Source organism: Macrobrachium nipponense, chromosome 7 (assembly GCF_015104395.2).
Source record: "Macrobrachium nipponense isolate FS-2020 chromosome 7, ASM1510439v2, whole genome shotgun sequence".
NCBI classification, from domain to species: domain Eukaryota; kingdom Metazoa; phylum Arthropoda; class Malacostraca; order Decapoda; family Palaemonidae; genus Macrobrachium; species Macrobrachium nipponense.
Genome location: NC_061109.1, coordinates 49,372,066 through 49,388,450, shown reverse-complemented (window position 1 = coordinate 49,388,450; position 16,385 = coordinate 49,372,066). Strand labels below are relative to the sequence as shown.

The 16,385-nt window shown below is 36.1% G+C and overlaps 1 protein-coding gene across 1 annotated transcript in view; it reads right to left on the bottom strand.

Annotated features, from left to right (window-relative positions):
- LOC135216964 (intermembrane lipid transfer protein Vps13-like) overlaps positions 1-16,385 on the bottom strand; it is an 840,085-nt gene that overhangs the window by 677,563 nt on the left and 146,137 nt on the right. Inside the window, 1 exon segment of the mRNA XM_064252490.1 lies at positions 8,079-8,172. Coding sequence (XP_064108560.1) covers positions 8,079-8,172 — 94 coding nt within the window.

The window sequence follows — 16,385 nt, the reverse complement described above, 5'->3', positions numbered from 1 at the left end:
TACCATACAAGTCTATTATTTACCATCTTTTCCATGAGTTTACAAAGACAACTAGTTAGTGATATAGGCCTATAATTATTCACTGATGTTGGATCTTTGCCAGGTTTGAGTATAGGAATTACAATAGCGTGTTTCCATGCTTTGAGAAGTAGTTTCTTTTTCCATAGGTGATTATAAAATATTAATAAGTATTCTTTGGCTTTAATGTTCAGATGTATAAGGAGTTCAAAAGAGATATTATCCTTTCCTGGAGCAGAGTTACTGCAATTTTTTAGCGCAGCATCAAATTCTTCTAATGTAAATGGAACATTGTAGTATAATTGTTGACTTGTTTCAAAATTAATTATATGTTTCTCTTATTCTTTTTTCTAATGCGAAAATGTTCATCTAAATTCAAGCTATTGCCTATTGATTCTAGGTGGCGACCTATTATATTTGATGTTTCTTTTAAATCATGAACTCTTTTCCCATTATGTAATATTGCCATTAATTTTTCTAAATCTATCCCACATTTGTTTAACAGTGTCACCTGAGAAGTCTGAGACGTAATTATGCCAAGATGATTTCCTATTGCTAATAACTTTTTTCCTGAATTGAGCAGATATCTTACTCAATTAAGGTTTGATATAATCAATTTCCATAGCTATTAATACTAACCCTTTCAATGTATATCTATTACTTTTATATAATTTGTTATATCTTTGGTTTAGTCTGTCTAATCGTCTACTCATCTTGTACTTCAGTATGATAATATTTGAAAATTCTCTAGACCACCATGGAACAGGATTTATTTTTGGCTTACATGTTGCCATTGGTATTGATTTATTTCCAGAACTAATTACGAAATCTGTAAAATATGAATTAATTTCATTGTGATCGTTGTTACTTTGGAAAGGGGAAACTTTTTTGTTAACTAAATTATACTTTTCCCAATCAGCTTTTTAAAAATTAAATTTTGGTATAAATTGTTGATGATTATCTTCAAGACATGTGATTACGATTGGGTAGTGATCGCTGGTATAAAGGTCATCCAGAGTCTTCTATTCTAATCTGTCTACTAACGAAGTGGAACAAATTGACAGGTCTACAGATGATAGGGTCCCATGAGTTTTTGAAAAGTATGTTGGGATTTCATTTTCATTCAAACAACAATAGTTGTAATTAAGAATTAGATTTTCAATGTCTTTACCTGCTCTATCTGCGTCGATGGTACTTGCATCCCATAAAGGGTGGTGAGCATTAATATCACTTAAAACTAGAATTGGCTAATTGAACTTTGATAAAATATTTGATAATTGAGCCATATCATAATTTTCATTAGGTTGAGTATATAGACTGCAGACTAAAATGCTAGTTTTGTTTATCATATGTAGGCAAATTGAAGATAGTATTTGAAATGAATTATTGTTTACTGTAACTTTATCATAGGTTACACGATTATGAACATATATTGCTGTTCCTAACTTGCCTTCTCCTGAAACGGAGGATGCCAAAAAGTAATTACATATTGATGGGACTGGATTACTAACGTGTTGTAAACATATGCACATTGGTTTATGTTGCTTTAGGAGTCTTTGTATTTCACCCAAGTGCATTCGTATTTTCAGACCATTTATGTTCCATTGTATAATAGCATAATTGAACAGAACGAAAGTTAAAAGATTATTTTGTATATTTGGTTTTATATATATATATATATATATATATATATATATATCTATATATATAATATAATATAATATATAATTTATATAATTTTTTAAAAGCTATGGGTAATTCTTTACTTAATTAGCTTTAATTTTCTTTTTGGGTTTTTTACTTTTCTGTGTTATCTTCTGATTCAGTAGTCAATTTAATTCCTTCTTGTTTGGCTAAGAAATTGTCTAACACTGGCTATTTTGCGCTCACGATAGTATTGTAGGTGTCTAATACACATACAATCTTTGGTATATAAATTCAAGCTTACAAATGTCCCTTTAATATCTAAATTCACTTTACCTCCCAAATGATATATTTTCATATATGTACCGAAGGGGAATTTTTTTAATTGATAATAATTTCGTCCCCCATGGGATCGAACCACCGTCCAAGTGGACGGGGACGAAATCAGAACAGTCAGTGACGCTATCCAATCAGCCAACAGAGACGCTATAAGTTCATATCGATTCTGACCTTACAAATCACCCTCGATCTGGATGCTTTCGTAATTAGAATCGATATGGAAACCCGTCTACCATGTTGGCCAATTCGAGCGTTTGACAGCACGTAGCCTTTTGTTATGAATAATTATCACATCGAACCATGATCCATTTATATATAAATTCAAGCTACAAATGTCCTTTAATATCTAAATTCACTTTACCTCCCAAATGATATATTTTCATATATGTACCGAAGGGGAATTTTTTAATTGATAATAATTTCGTACCCCCATGGGATCGAACCACCGTCCAAGTGGACGGGGACGAAAATCAGAAACAGTCAGTGACGCTATCCAATCAGCCAACAGAGACGCTATAAGTTCATATCTGATTCTGACCTTACAAATCACCCCGATCTGGATGCTTTCGTAATTAGAATCGATATGGAACCCCGTCTACCATGTTGGCCAATTCGAGCGTTTGACAGCACGTAGCCTTTTGTTATGAATAATTATCACATCGAACCATGATCCATTTATATATAAATTCAAGCTACAAATGTCCTTTAATATCTAAATTCACTTTACCTCCCAAATGATATATTTTCATATATGTACCGAAGGGGAATTTTTTAATTGATAATAATTTCGTCCCCCCATGGGATCGAACCACCGTCCAAGTGGACGGGGACGAAATCAGAACAGTCAGTGACGCTATCCAATCAGCCAACAGAGACGCTATAAGTTCATATCGATTCTGACCTTACAAATCACCCTCGATCTGGATGCTTTCGTAATTAGAATCGATATGGAACCCCGTCTACCATGTTGGCCAATTCGAGCGTTTGACAGCACGTAGCCTTTTGTTATGAATAATTATCACATCGAACCATGATCCATTTATTTATATAAATTTCAAGCTACAAACAAATGTCCTTTTATATCTAAACTTCACTTTACCTCCCAAATGATATATTTTCATATATGTACCGAAGGGGAATTTTTAATTGATAATAATTTCGTTCCCCCACCCCCCATGTATATATAATTCTCTTTGGCTTGAGATATTATCTTTTCTAGCTAAGAAATTCCCTATCACGTTTATCAATTTTTCTTTATTTAAAGGTTTCATTTCTTTGCAATCTTGCAAAAAACATGTATGGCATCCACACCGTTCATGGTGAGATTCGGCTTGAGGGTTACACCTTCTTGGATACACTGCTGACATTCACAATTATCGTTTTGTCTTCCTTGGACTGATTGAAATTTGTCTTTAAATTTTCTTGGAAAGACTGGCGAAGGGTTTATTTCTTCAAATTTACTTTGAAAAACTATAGAAGAATTCATTACTTTAAATTTACTTGGAAAGACCGGTGAAGGACTTATTTCATCATTGTTATCTAAATTAGGGGATGTTTTCCTGTTGATTTTAGGTATTTTCTTCTTGATGTCATTAGTATTAATTTGAGTTTTTGCGGGGGAAATTATTACTTTCTCGTTTTCTTCTTGTTTGGTCAGCATGACCTTCCTTTCCAGAGTCTAGAAATGGCAATTCTTCATCTTTCATTAGTATGTCATAAGGGTTGCTTATTAGTACTGTATTGCTAGATTCTCCAAGAGATTTTTTGTTAATTTCTGAGTTTGATGACCTTGCTGTTTGTTTTTCGGTAGTTTTTCCAGGTATTATAAAATGTTTCTTGGGTATTACTTTTTCTACAGCATCTCGATATGATTTATTTCTAGCAGGGTCCATTAAACCTCTTGATTTTAATTCTTTCTTTCCTTCTGGAATTGACATGCCAGACCTGCTTATTAGTAGTTTTAATTCAGTGTTATATATGTAGAATGGGCATATCTTTGATCTCGCATGATGGTCTTGTCCACAATTACAACATTTGATCTTCTGAACCACAGAATGCACAAATTGGTTAATTTCTACATTTGTTTTTTGTATGTCCATACTTAGAGCAATTTGTGCATTGAAGAGGCTTTGGTACATGGGGTAATACCTCTCTTCTCTGGCCTTCTATTTTAATATTAGGTGGAAGAGTCTGCCCTTCAAATTTAATTTTAGCTATTCTCAATTTTTTTCCCTGCTGTCTTTTATTTGGGATTTCATATACTTTTGCGTTTTCAATATTGGGATATCTAATTTTTAATGAGTTCAATAACAATGTCTCATCTGGTAGGCCATCACAATCATTATTGGGTGGTAACATTACTGTTCCCTCAATGCTATTCAATTTGTCATGTCTTTCGACCGTGACATTTATCCAGTTCACATTATCAAGCATTTGATAATTTTCTGATTGAAGTTTTGTGGTAGCTTCCACTATCCATTCTTTTCTTGTTATAGATCTAAATGTTATTTCTTTGGTCGGGTACTGAGCTAATAAAATATTTTCAAATTTAGCAGCGGTCAGCTTGGTTTCTGTTTTAAAAATTAAGTATCTTGGCCAAGTCCCATGTCCAAATAATGAGTCAAAGTGTACCAATGTAGGATCTGCTCTGTATTTAGGTCGTCTGTTTGGAAAACTGTTAATATTTTCACTTTTTTCATTTGTAACTGGCATTAAGTATGGTTCCATAGTTATTATGTCTGATTTGGGTATGGATCTAGAATCATCGTTTACTTCTTTGTTTACACTTTCCTGAGCCAGCTCCACGTCCATTCCAGGGTGGTCAACAGTGGGGGCCAATGTATCATCCATAGATATGAGTACTGTATTATTTCAGCCAGGTAGTCCTCCGCCCACCATATTCCTCAGTAAAACGGAGCCCAACAAGGGAGGGATGTGTTATGCGACTTTTAGTGGCCACCCCTAGAGGCTACAACCTGGTTATACACATGGCTCCCAGAACTTGAGGCGTCATCAGTCCGTCGAGATCAGACCCAGCTCTGGGGGTCATGTTTGACATAAGACTTTCCCCTCGTTCGGGCACGTCAGGTACTCGAATTCTATGGGTGGAGAGACATGTCAGTCCTCTTCACCCTCCATCAAATCAGAAGAGCAGTCAGAGCCATAATCCAATGTAGGTCCAAGATTGTAAACTAATGGTCACTCATGATAGGGGAAGAAGTTAAGGATTGAAAATAGAAGGCTCAAAAGTGGACCAAGCTTAGTCTGGATGCTCAGAACTAGCCTGTGTAGCATGGTTAGACCTGCCAGGGTAGGGCACTACTCCGCTACTGTAGCCCAGTTCATCCTTACACCCCACAAGCCCCACCACCACATCAAGGTGCTGGGCCACTGGTGGGGAGTCAAAATAGTACTGTAGTAATACACGTATTTGTGTAGAACTACGTTAAGTGTTCACATATGCAGTTTATATATACACTATAAATACTTATATGTAAAAATATTATATCAGTACACATGCAATAAGCATCAAACTAACAACAGTAGAAATGTTGGATATATGAATATGAAACACACAAAAATCTTAATAGAAAAGAAAAACCATAAAATGATAAAATCAATGTATAGAAACAAAAGAATCAATTTATAGAAACAAAAGAAATGGCAAAGAGTAAATCAACACCTGACAAAAACAATGATTGGTAAAAATAAACCATTTACGTAAAAGCACTTCAAGAAGACCTGGTCTTTGGACCATACACAAAGCTAATGGTGTATGGTCTTTGGACCATACACAATGGCTAATGCCATTTTTTAAGAACAGGACTTTGACATTCATACCACTAAATAAGGTGACTTGGCACATCCCAAACCACATATGATTTTCACCTCTGACCTTCGGTTTTGTGACGCCAGTGCAATTTATCCCAAAAATAACCAATTTTAAACTAAATTCTATCTCCTCCCTTAATACTTAATATTAAGACCTGGGATTACTACCATATATATATGGGTAGACCTGATGTAGACCTCCAATCAAATTAAGTTTTTTTTCTAAAAGTCATTTTTTTGCAAGATATGAATTTTTTCATTGTGGTAAAAAAATAAATCCTGTAAATCAGGAAAAAAATCTAAGAAAAAAAATGAAACAAAAATTGGAAAAAAGGGGCTTCATTTAATTGTTCTATATGTCTTTCTAAGTTATATTCCAAATTTCAAAGCTATAGCTTTAAAACTAAGGGAAAAGATAGACTTTGAAGGTCAATAAGTATAAGTTTGAGATATGGGTGTTCAAAGTTTTTCATTGTACTTTTACAAAGACAACATTAATAAATCATGAATACTATGAATTTTATATATCCTTTTGGGTATTAATAAACCAAAAATATGTTATTTATCACAATTTAATCATAAATGAAGATCCCTTTGCTTAAAGACTGTAGCCTGGGCCACTGCATCAGGCGAGACGGGGCACTCCTTATGCAACTCTCTCTCTCTCTCCTTCACTAACTCCCCTAATATCGTCGATATTATGATCTTCTGAACTCTTATTAGAGCAAATTTTCATCTTCTGTATGTTAGCGAGATGTTTTGCTTGTCTTTTCCTCTTTGGCATGATGAAATTCTTGCCAAAACAAAGAAAAACAGACGTAAGCAAATGTCAGAGGTGAAACTCGAATGTGTACTCTCTTTTTACATAGACAACATTAATAAATCATAATTATTATGAATTTTATATTCCTTTTTTGGGTATTAACAAACCAAAACTATGTTATGTATCATAAACGAAGATCCCTTTGCTGAAAGATCATAGCCTGGGGCACTGCGCGTCAGGCGAGACGGGGGAGCTCCTTCCTACGCAGCACTCTCTCTCTCTTTCCTTCAATAACTCCGCTATCAACGATATTATCATCTCCTGAACTCTTATTGGAGGGAATTTTCTTCTTCTGTAGGTTAGTGACATGTTTTGCTTGTCTTTACCTCTTTGGCATGATGAAATTCTTGCCAAAGCAAAGAATAATAGATGTAAAAGCAAGTGAATGTCAGAGGTGAAACTCGAACTGGTACTCTCTCATGTTTCGGCTCACACCGAAGGCCATGTAAGCATTACCTTCCCATCTTGCAACTTATGGAATCTCTACAGATGCTATTGCTCACAATTTGTTTGATAATAATTATAAAAATTTATGATAACATACGAAATACTGCATTTTCTTGTATGGATCAAGGTTTTTGGCTTAAAGAGTTACTTTTACTAATTACCCTGTAACTATGAAAGTAAGAGGAATTTTGAAGAAATATTTCGTATACGCATTCTCCATTGCCATGCGAAGCTCCATGAATTTGATCATGACTGTGTTTTTTTCCCTATATAACCATATATAGGGGTACCGGCCGGCACTCCATTAAACATCTCAATATGCTTTCTGATCCGCTGAATATGCAATTAAACTTACAAGAATAAGTAATCATGGATTGAAGTAAGAGGTCTAATTATGTCCAAGTCTAAGATTAACCATTTCTTATAACCAGTCAAGGGAGGGTATGCAAGATTAAAGATATACGTACCTACATCTCAATTTCCTAGGTTTTGTATGTTCATTACCTAATACAAATTTATCTGAAAATAATATCAAATTTAGACAGAATTGTTTAATGTTTTTTTCATTCAAATACCTCATTCAGTAGGTCTAGTGAGGTCTTATATAAATATCTAATTCAAAATGGATCTACAGTCATCTTTTAAATCCCTCAATTAAAACATAATTTAATTAAACACCCTATGGTGAGTATAATAAGTAAAGTTTAATGGTATATCCATCAAACTGACCTATTTTCTCCCATACATAAATCAAACTTGCCAAACTTCTCAAATTAATTTTCATGGTGGAGGAAGGAAAATCATTGTGTACTTGTAAAATCAAAGACCATGATATGGACATTAAACATGAAACAAAAATTGTGAAGTCCAATGGTATGTATAGAATGAAAATCATATTTCCTGATATGAACTGGTATTCAATTCTTAATCCTTAGCATTTACATTACATTAGATACAAACCTATAAAAAGGCTTACCGTACATGGATGTTCTGAATAGTGACCTGAATATTTCGAACTACTTGGGCCAGTAACTTTTCAGTAAATCCATCTTCTGTTTTTGCTGAAGAGCCTGTTACAGAAAAAGAAATATGGCACAACGAATGATCAGCTCATAAAATCACCATACAAAGCCAGTAGATTTCCCTTAACATTTACTGTAAAAGTTTATAAATATCAATTAATATTTCTGAAATAACTATAGCTGACAAACATTACACAACACTTTTGTTACTGAAATATCTATAACTAAAGCACTTAAATTACAAACAAAACCACTTGAGTCAATACTTTCCAATAAATAAATCTATTATCATTACAGTGCCAGCTGCAGAAAAAGAAACATGACTCAATTTCAAGATGTCTAAGAAAATATGGCATCATGAATTAGAAGTTCACTTGGTTACCATAATCTGTATGTGTATGTATACAATAAAGTTAAATATTTAGCCTTATTTTCTATTAAAAAAAAATTTAAATAACAAAGTAATATTTTCAGAATGACTATTGCCCGTTAGAAGTAAACATGATATTTTTATTATAAAATAAGGTTTCACATATACTTACCAAACAATTACATAGCTGTAAGCTTTCTTACCTGGCAGTCGAAAATCCAAATTTTCTAGCGCCGACAGCGCTGTCATCGTTTATGTAGTTGATACGGGTCCCCCCCACTTTCGGGAATACCCTGTACTGCTGAGCTAACTACCGTCAATTCGTTGAGCCACAACGTCCATCCATGGGGAGGAGGGAGGGCTCTGATCACATTATAAATAATGTTTGCAGTACCTTACCTAGTGAGAGAGCAGCTGCAAGTGAATACTGCCTCTGGTTGGCGCTCTCATCACTTGTAGGAGACGTGGCAGTAGTGGCCAGGGTTGTCCCTACTAATGGTGGGATTTTGTAACCATGGAGGTTCACCGATAAACCACAGAAGTATCACCTACACTAAAAACCATTACCATATCCTAACCATAACAAAAAACTGGAGGGTACTCCGGGTACAGTGTACCCCCAGGCTTCCCAACAACTCGACAACCTTAAAAACCAAGGCGAGGAGATAGTAGAGGGAAAACAGGTCCCCCTATGCTTCCTTTACCAACACCATCCCCGCCACCGACAACGGTCCCAATCTGGAACAATTTTCAAAAACGGTTCTCATTATTTTTCAGATAATGTGACGCAAACACCGATTTCGACCTCCAAAATGTCAATTGTAGAATGGAGAATATTGACATGTTATGTCTAAAAACCATTGAAGTTGCAACTGCATGAACCTCATGCGCTTTTACCTTCAGTACCCAAAGAGTCTGATCTTGTACTTGAGTGTGAGTTTCTGAAATCAGACTCCTCAAGAAGACCAAAATAGTGTTCTTGGAAAGATTATGTGAGGGATCTCTCACTGAACACCAGATATGATCTGAGTTTCCTCTCAACTTTTCTGTCCTACACAAGTAGTGTTTAATAGCTCTGACAGGAAATAAATACTGTTCCTCATCTCCCGATCCCACTATGTCCGTCAAGTTCTTGATAACATGAGAGAGGGGCCAGGGTTTCGAAGGGTCCTCGTTCTTTGCAAGGAACTTCTTTATGTAAGAGTACACTGCGTTATTTTGTGCGATCCCTACTTGTTTGCTCATCGGTTGCACTTCGCTTATCCTGCCTGGTGTGGCTAGACCGACAAGAAAAAGTCTTCTTCGTAAGATTCCTTAAGGGTATTGGCAGCCTGTAATTTTGGCGATATTGGCTCAAATTCGTGAAAATGAGTTGTCATATTTCCATACATCTGGGTCCCGGCCTTTGCCACATGTAAGATAATATCAATACGAAGCTTTTTAAATGGTTTAAAGGCCAATTTAGAGGCCACATCCCAGTAGAGAATTAAAGGTCTGGTTAGGGGTGGTTTTACTATTTCATATTGCATTCATTCTTCAAGTATTTGAGTTTCTTTTCATTGCATTTTGTTTCGTATACCGTACAATATGTTTTCCTGATAGAGATGCAACTCTTGTATTTGTTTTATGCAATCGTGTATTTGTTATTTTCAATCAATTACAACACTTCCTCACACTTTTGGACATCAATTGTGTATTATATATGTATACTACTAACATGCCAAAAAAGAAGTTTAGTAAACGAAGGGAAGCAAGCTCTCGCATTATCAAAACTCATCTTGAAACTAAGAGTATAGACAGAGGTAATGTAGCTTCTCACATGTCGCCACCAACCACGTGTGCTGAAGAGATGCCAAATACTTCCTATTACGAAGCTACGAGGGAAATCTATTATATTCCCTTGCACAAAGATGTGCAAAAGGTCATACTCAAAACCTAAATGAATCATTCAACAGTAAAATATGGGCAAAGTGTCCAAAGGTGAGACTTCATGGGAAGGATACTGCAACCTTTGCTTTTCATGTTGCTGCAACGGAACATAATATCGGCTATGCAGCAATTTCATTGCTGCCTCTTATGAGAAAAACGACAGGAGAAAGCCTGAAAGGCCTTCAGATGAAAGAGAAGACCAGGAAACGAATGTCTGCTATGCATTCAAGAAAGCAAAAGAAGCAAAGAACATCAAAAGGAGGATATGAAGGAGGGGCTCATTAGCCTTCTAAAATCTTGACAGCACAAGAGTAGAGTGGCATTCTACGATAACACTCCAAAAATAATATAAACTATTCTCTTAAGTGATTTTTTTTTTTTTTTTAGAGGGAATAATATCTCATAAAAGAGAAGGAAACAGACGCCATGTAGGCTTTTCCAAAAAACTTTATATACTTCTAAAAGCAAAATAAATTGTTAGCAAACTTTAACTGCGTTTTTCTCAAAACATATATTTCCTACATTCAAATTCTAAAAACTCCCTTATTCATGAATGGATTTTAACCCTCTTACGCCGATTGGACGTATTAAATGTCGAGATAAATTGTCTCCCAGGTGCCGATTGGACGTATTAAACGTCGACATAAAGTTTTTTTAAAAATTCACGGAAAAATACTTATAGGCCTACCAGCCAAAAACTTTTGAACCACGTGCCTTGGGGGATGCTGGGAGCTCACAGATCAAGGCGTTGTTTTGTTTACAATCATTACGCAGGCGGGCAAGCCCGAATTTCTTTCTTATCGCACTAAAAAGTATCAGTGACACATCTCAGAAATTATTTCGTCACTTTGACATAACTTTTGCACTATTTTAAATTAGCCGTTACATGGAGTATTATATATGAAAATGTGCACAATTTTATGTAGAATACAACAAAAAACCCTCATGATTGTAGCTCTTATCAGTTTTGAAATATTTTCATAAGTGCCAAAATTTCAACCTTCTGTCAACTTTGACTCTACCGAAATGGTCGAAAAATGCAATTGTTAGCTAAAACTCTTATATTCTAGTAATATTCAATCATTTACCTTCATTTTGCAACAAATTGGACGTCTCTAGCACAATATTTTGATTTATGGTGAATTTATGAAAAAACTTTTTCCTTATGTCCGCGCGGTAACTCTTCCGATCAATTTTTTCGTGCGATTGGCGTAATGTTTGCACCATTTTAAATTTGCCATTACATAAAGTTTTATATATGGAAATGTGTGCAATTTCATGCACAATACAACTAAAAACAACCCATGGTTGTAGCTTTTATCAGTTTTGAAATATTTTCATATAAATAACGATAAGTGCCAAAATTTCAACCTTCGGTCAACTTTGACTCTACCGAAATGGTCGAAAAACGCAATTGTAAGCTAAAACTCTTATATTCTAGTAATATTCAATCATTTACCTTCATTTTACAACAAATTGGAAGTCTCTAGCACAATATTTCGATTTGTGGTGAATTTATGAAAAAAAAAATGTTTCCTTACGTCCACGTGGTAACTCTTCCGAAAAAAATCAGAAATTTTTTTGTGCAATTGTCGTAATGTTTGCACCATTTTAAATCAGCCGTTGCATAAAGTTTTATATATGAAAATGTGTGCAATTTCATGTAAAATACAACAAAAAATGATTGAAGATTGTAGCTTTTCTCATTTTTGAAATATTTGCATATAAATCATGATAAATAGAAAAAAAAACCACGTTCAGTCAACTTTGACTCTACCAAAATAAGTTGAAAAACGCAATTGTAAGCTAAAACTCTTACAGTCTAGTAATATTCAGTCATTTATCTTCATTTTGAAACAAATTGGAAGTCTCTAGCACAATATTTAGATTTATGGTGAATTTAAAAAAAAAAAAAAAACTTTCCTTCCCTCCGCACGCGGATTCTCCACCGCAAATCTCCGAAATGCGTACGTCGCATTCTCGTTATATTTGCTCCGTTTCATATTAGGCACTTCATAGAGTTTTATATATGAAAATGTGCACAATTTTATGTAGAATACAATTAAAAATAATTGAAGGTTGTAGCTTTTCTCATTTTCGTAATACTATTTGCATATAAAAATATTCGACATTCGGTTAACTTTCAACTCGTCCGACATGGTCGAAAACTGCAATTGTAAACTAAAACTCTTACAGTATAGTAATATTTAATTATTTATCTTCATATTGAAACCAATTGGAAGTCTCTAGAACAATATTAAATTTATTGTGAATTTTTGAAAAAACATTTTTTTTACGCCCGCGCGTTACGAATTCATGCCTCATTTTGTGATAATATTGTCTCTGTGTAGCTTTGATCTTTTTACAATGTGTTATATACCAAAATGATTGCAATTTAGTGTACAATACAACAACAAAAATTAACTCATTAGCTTTAACCATTTTGCTCACAGTGCGATTTCAATAATTATATATGAAATTTTGTTTTCGCGCGATCATATATCGCATTATTTATATATGATGATATTTTTTTCATTTCTGATGGTTGCATACTAAACTTCAGGCAATGACAAAAAAAAGGAGCCAAGAATGAACTCTTAATCTCGAAAAATAAGCGCGCTGTGATTTTAAAAAAAATATATTTTTTCCCCTTCAGCGCTCACTCCGAGACCCCCTCGGCATACGGAGACGATTTTTATTATACCCCTTCGGCGTAAGAGGGTTAATAATCTAAAAAGCAATTTGAATAAAGATAGTGAGAGAACACATCGGCAAATTTATTTTTCTTTTTTCTCTCAAAAAAATTTTTTTTACCAATATCTAATATATACATAATTTTATGGTATTTTTTACTGAATTTTTTAAATATTCTTTTTTAAATAGCAAACATTACATATTAGATTTCTGAGTTTGCCATTTTATTTGATAGGTATTAAACTTTCTGCTATTACTTTTTTCTTTAAATTGAATGATAAATAAGGAAGGAGATATACTTTAAAAAACAAAAAATGCTATGTTTAAAAGAAAAATATTTGTTATAAAGTTTTCATCTAATTCACCTGAAATTTTGTGTGCATCTTCAGTCAAACTAGAGGTAACACCTGTGGAAGTTTGAACACAGTCACTCAAAATTAACCCCCCACCCTGCCAATACCCTTAAAGAAGACACATTAAACGGCTTGAACTGGGGACTGGAAAGCCAGTTTAGCACCACATCCAAGTTCCAGTCGACCAAGTCTGACTTAGCTGCTTTAGAAGACTCGAACGACTTGACCAGGTCACTGATGTTCTAGTCCTTCAAGACCTCGAGGCCTCTATGTTTAAAATCTGATGACAGCATTGATCTACGTATAACCTTTAATCGTGGATGTCAAAAGCTTTCAAGAGCCCTTTAGGTATAAAACGAAATATGCGATTTCAGCTATAGTGGTTTTAGAAGAAAAGATGCGATTTTGTCTACACCATCGCCTACAAATGATTCACTTTTATTAGTGAAGCTTTGCAGAAGAACTTCTTCTACATCTCGCAATAGATTCTGCCGCTCTTTGCGAAAAACCTTTTGCTCTAACAATGTTCCTGACAGTCTGAATCCTGTCAGGGTCAGCGTGGATAATCTTTGGTGATACCGGTCGAAGTGGGGTTGTTTGAGCAGGCGTGGACTTTGTGGAAGGAGCCTAGGGAAGTCCACTAGAAGCTCTAGTAAGTCCGGGCTCTCAACATTCTGAAAAGGGGTAATGCATAGTCGTCAAGGCCTGTCCAATTCAGGAGCATAGCATCTGTTCTCCAAGCTTGCGGGTCCGGAACTGGGGAACAGAAAATCGGGAGAAGATTGTTTCTTGACGTGGCGAAAAGATCTATCGATGGCTTTCCCCACACCTTCCACAGATCTTGAAATACCTTCTTTTTTAGTGTCCATTCTGTGGACAGGACCTGTTTCGAGCGGCTTAGTTCGTCTGCTAAGACATTCATCTTCCCCTGTACGGACCTCGGGAAGAGCGAAAATGATATTGTTAAGATACAATAAAGTTTGTTCATACTTACCTGGCAGATATATATATAGCTGTATTTCTCCGAAGTCCGACAGAATTTCAAAACTCCCGGCTCACGCAGTGGTCGGCCAGGTGGTTAGTACCCATTCCCGCCGCTGGGAGGCGGGTGTCAGGAACCATTCCCATTTTCTATCAGAATTTTCTATTCCCACTGTCTCCTGCGGGGAGGTGGGTGGGTACTTTGATTATATATATCTGCCAGGTAAGTATGAACAAACTTTATTGTATCTTAACAATATCATTTTGTTCATGAAACTTACCCAGCAGATATATATATAGCTGAATCCCACCTTTGGAGGTAGGGAGAGACAGAAAAGGATTTTGGAAACATATTATATGCAGATGAATAACATCTTGGTTCCTTACCTGTTAGCATAGCTGACTTCGTGATTACTGTCACCCAAGTCTGCTACTGCTTTACTAGAGTCTCCAGCAAGGTAGTGACCTATATAGCTGGTGAGTTCTAGATGATCTGTCAACGGGAGCGTGACCACAATGTGACTAGACCATTTTGACCATACCATGAGGGCAACGAAGTAAAATTTCACCACCTGACCAGCCTAACAATTTTCATACCACATCACTTAGGCTAAAGGAAAGGAAGTCCGGCTCATGCGGACGACCTTACAACCATAAAACAATCCATAAAAACTCACCTACCCATTTCCTACAGGGTAGGATGAGTGCTACTTCCAGCCCCCAACAAAGTGTCTGCTGCGACGTATGGTCCAAGCGCATAGCAGTTCTCGTATGTCGTCTTCACATCCCGCAGGTAGTGTGAAGCGAACACCGAGTTGCTGCGCCAAAAGGTGGCACTCAGAATGTCATTGAGTGCCATGTTCTTTTGGAAAGCTACCGAGGTAGATATAGCTCTCACTTCATGGGCATTCACTTTCAACAGCTTAACATCACTGTCTTCGCAGATGAATGCGCCTGTCTAATGGTGTCTCTCAAGAAGAATGCCAGAGCATTCTTCGACATCGGCAAATCTGGTCTTCTGACCGAACACCATAAGTTGCTCGAAGGACCTCGACATTCCTTCGTTCTTTGTAAATAAATCTTGAGAGCCCTGACAGGGCACAGGACTCTCTCTGGTTCGTGTCCAATGATTTCCGCCATACCCTTGATCTCAAAACTTCTGGTCCAAGGGTTAGACGGATTTTCATTTTTCGCTAGAAACGTAGGACTTAATGAGCAAACAGCATTGATGTCCCCTAAAACCAATATGCTTGCTAAAGGCTTGAATTTCACTAACTCTCTTCGCCGTCGCCAGAGTCGTTAGGAAAATAGTTTTCTTAGTCAGATCCCTTAAAGAGGCGTTCTGAAGGGGTTCAAACCGATTTGACATTAGGAATTTAAGTACTACATCCAAATTCCATGATGGTAACTTAGGTTGAGGAATCTTTATAGTCTCGAAAGACCTTAAAAGATCGTGGATATCCTTATTATTTGCCAAATCAATTCCTCTATGTCTAAAGACTACAGATAACATACTTCTCGTAGCCTTTGATTGTTGAGACTGCAAGCTTTAGGTCGTTTCTCAAGTAGAGCAAAAAAGTCCGCTATTTGGCTCACAGAGGTCGTGGTAGAGGAAATGTGTGTTCTTCTGCACCAGCTCCTAACGAAGCCCACTTCGATTGATAGACTTCCAAGCGTGGAAGCTCTTCTCGCATTGGCGATTGCTTTTGCAACCGGTCTAGAAAAACCCCTCGCTCTGACCACTTTTTGATAGTCTGAATGCAGTCAGACTCAGGAGCGGGGAGGTTTCCGTGGTATCTCTCGAAGTGGGGCTGTTTGAGTAGATCTGTCCTCATGGGCAGTATCCTCGGGAAGTCCACTACATAGGTCATGACCTCTTGTGAACCACTCCTTTGCTGGCCGTAAGGAGCGATTAAACGTCAATCTCGTCCTTT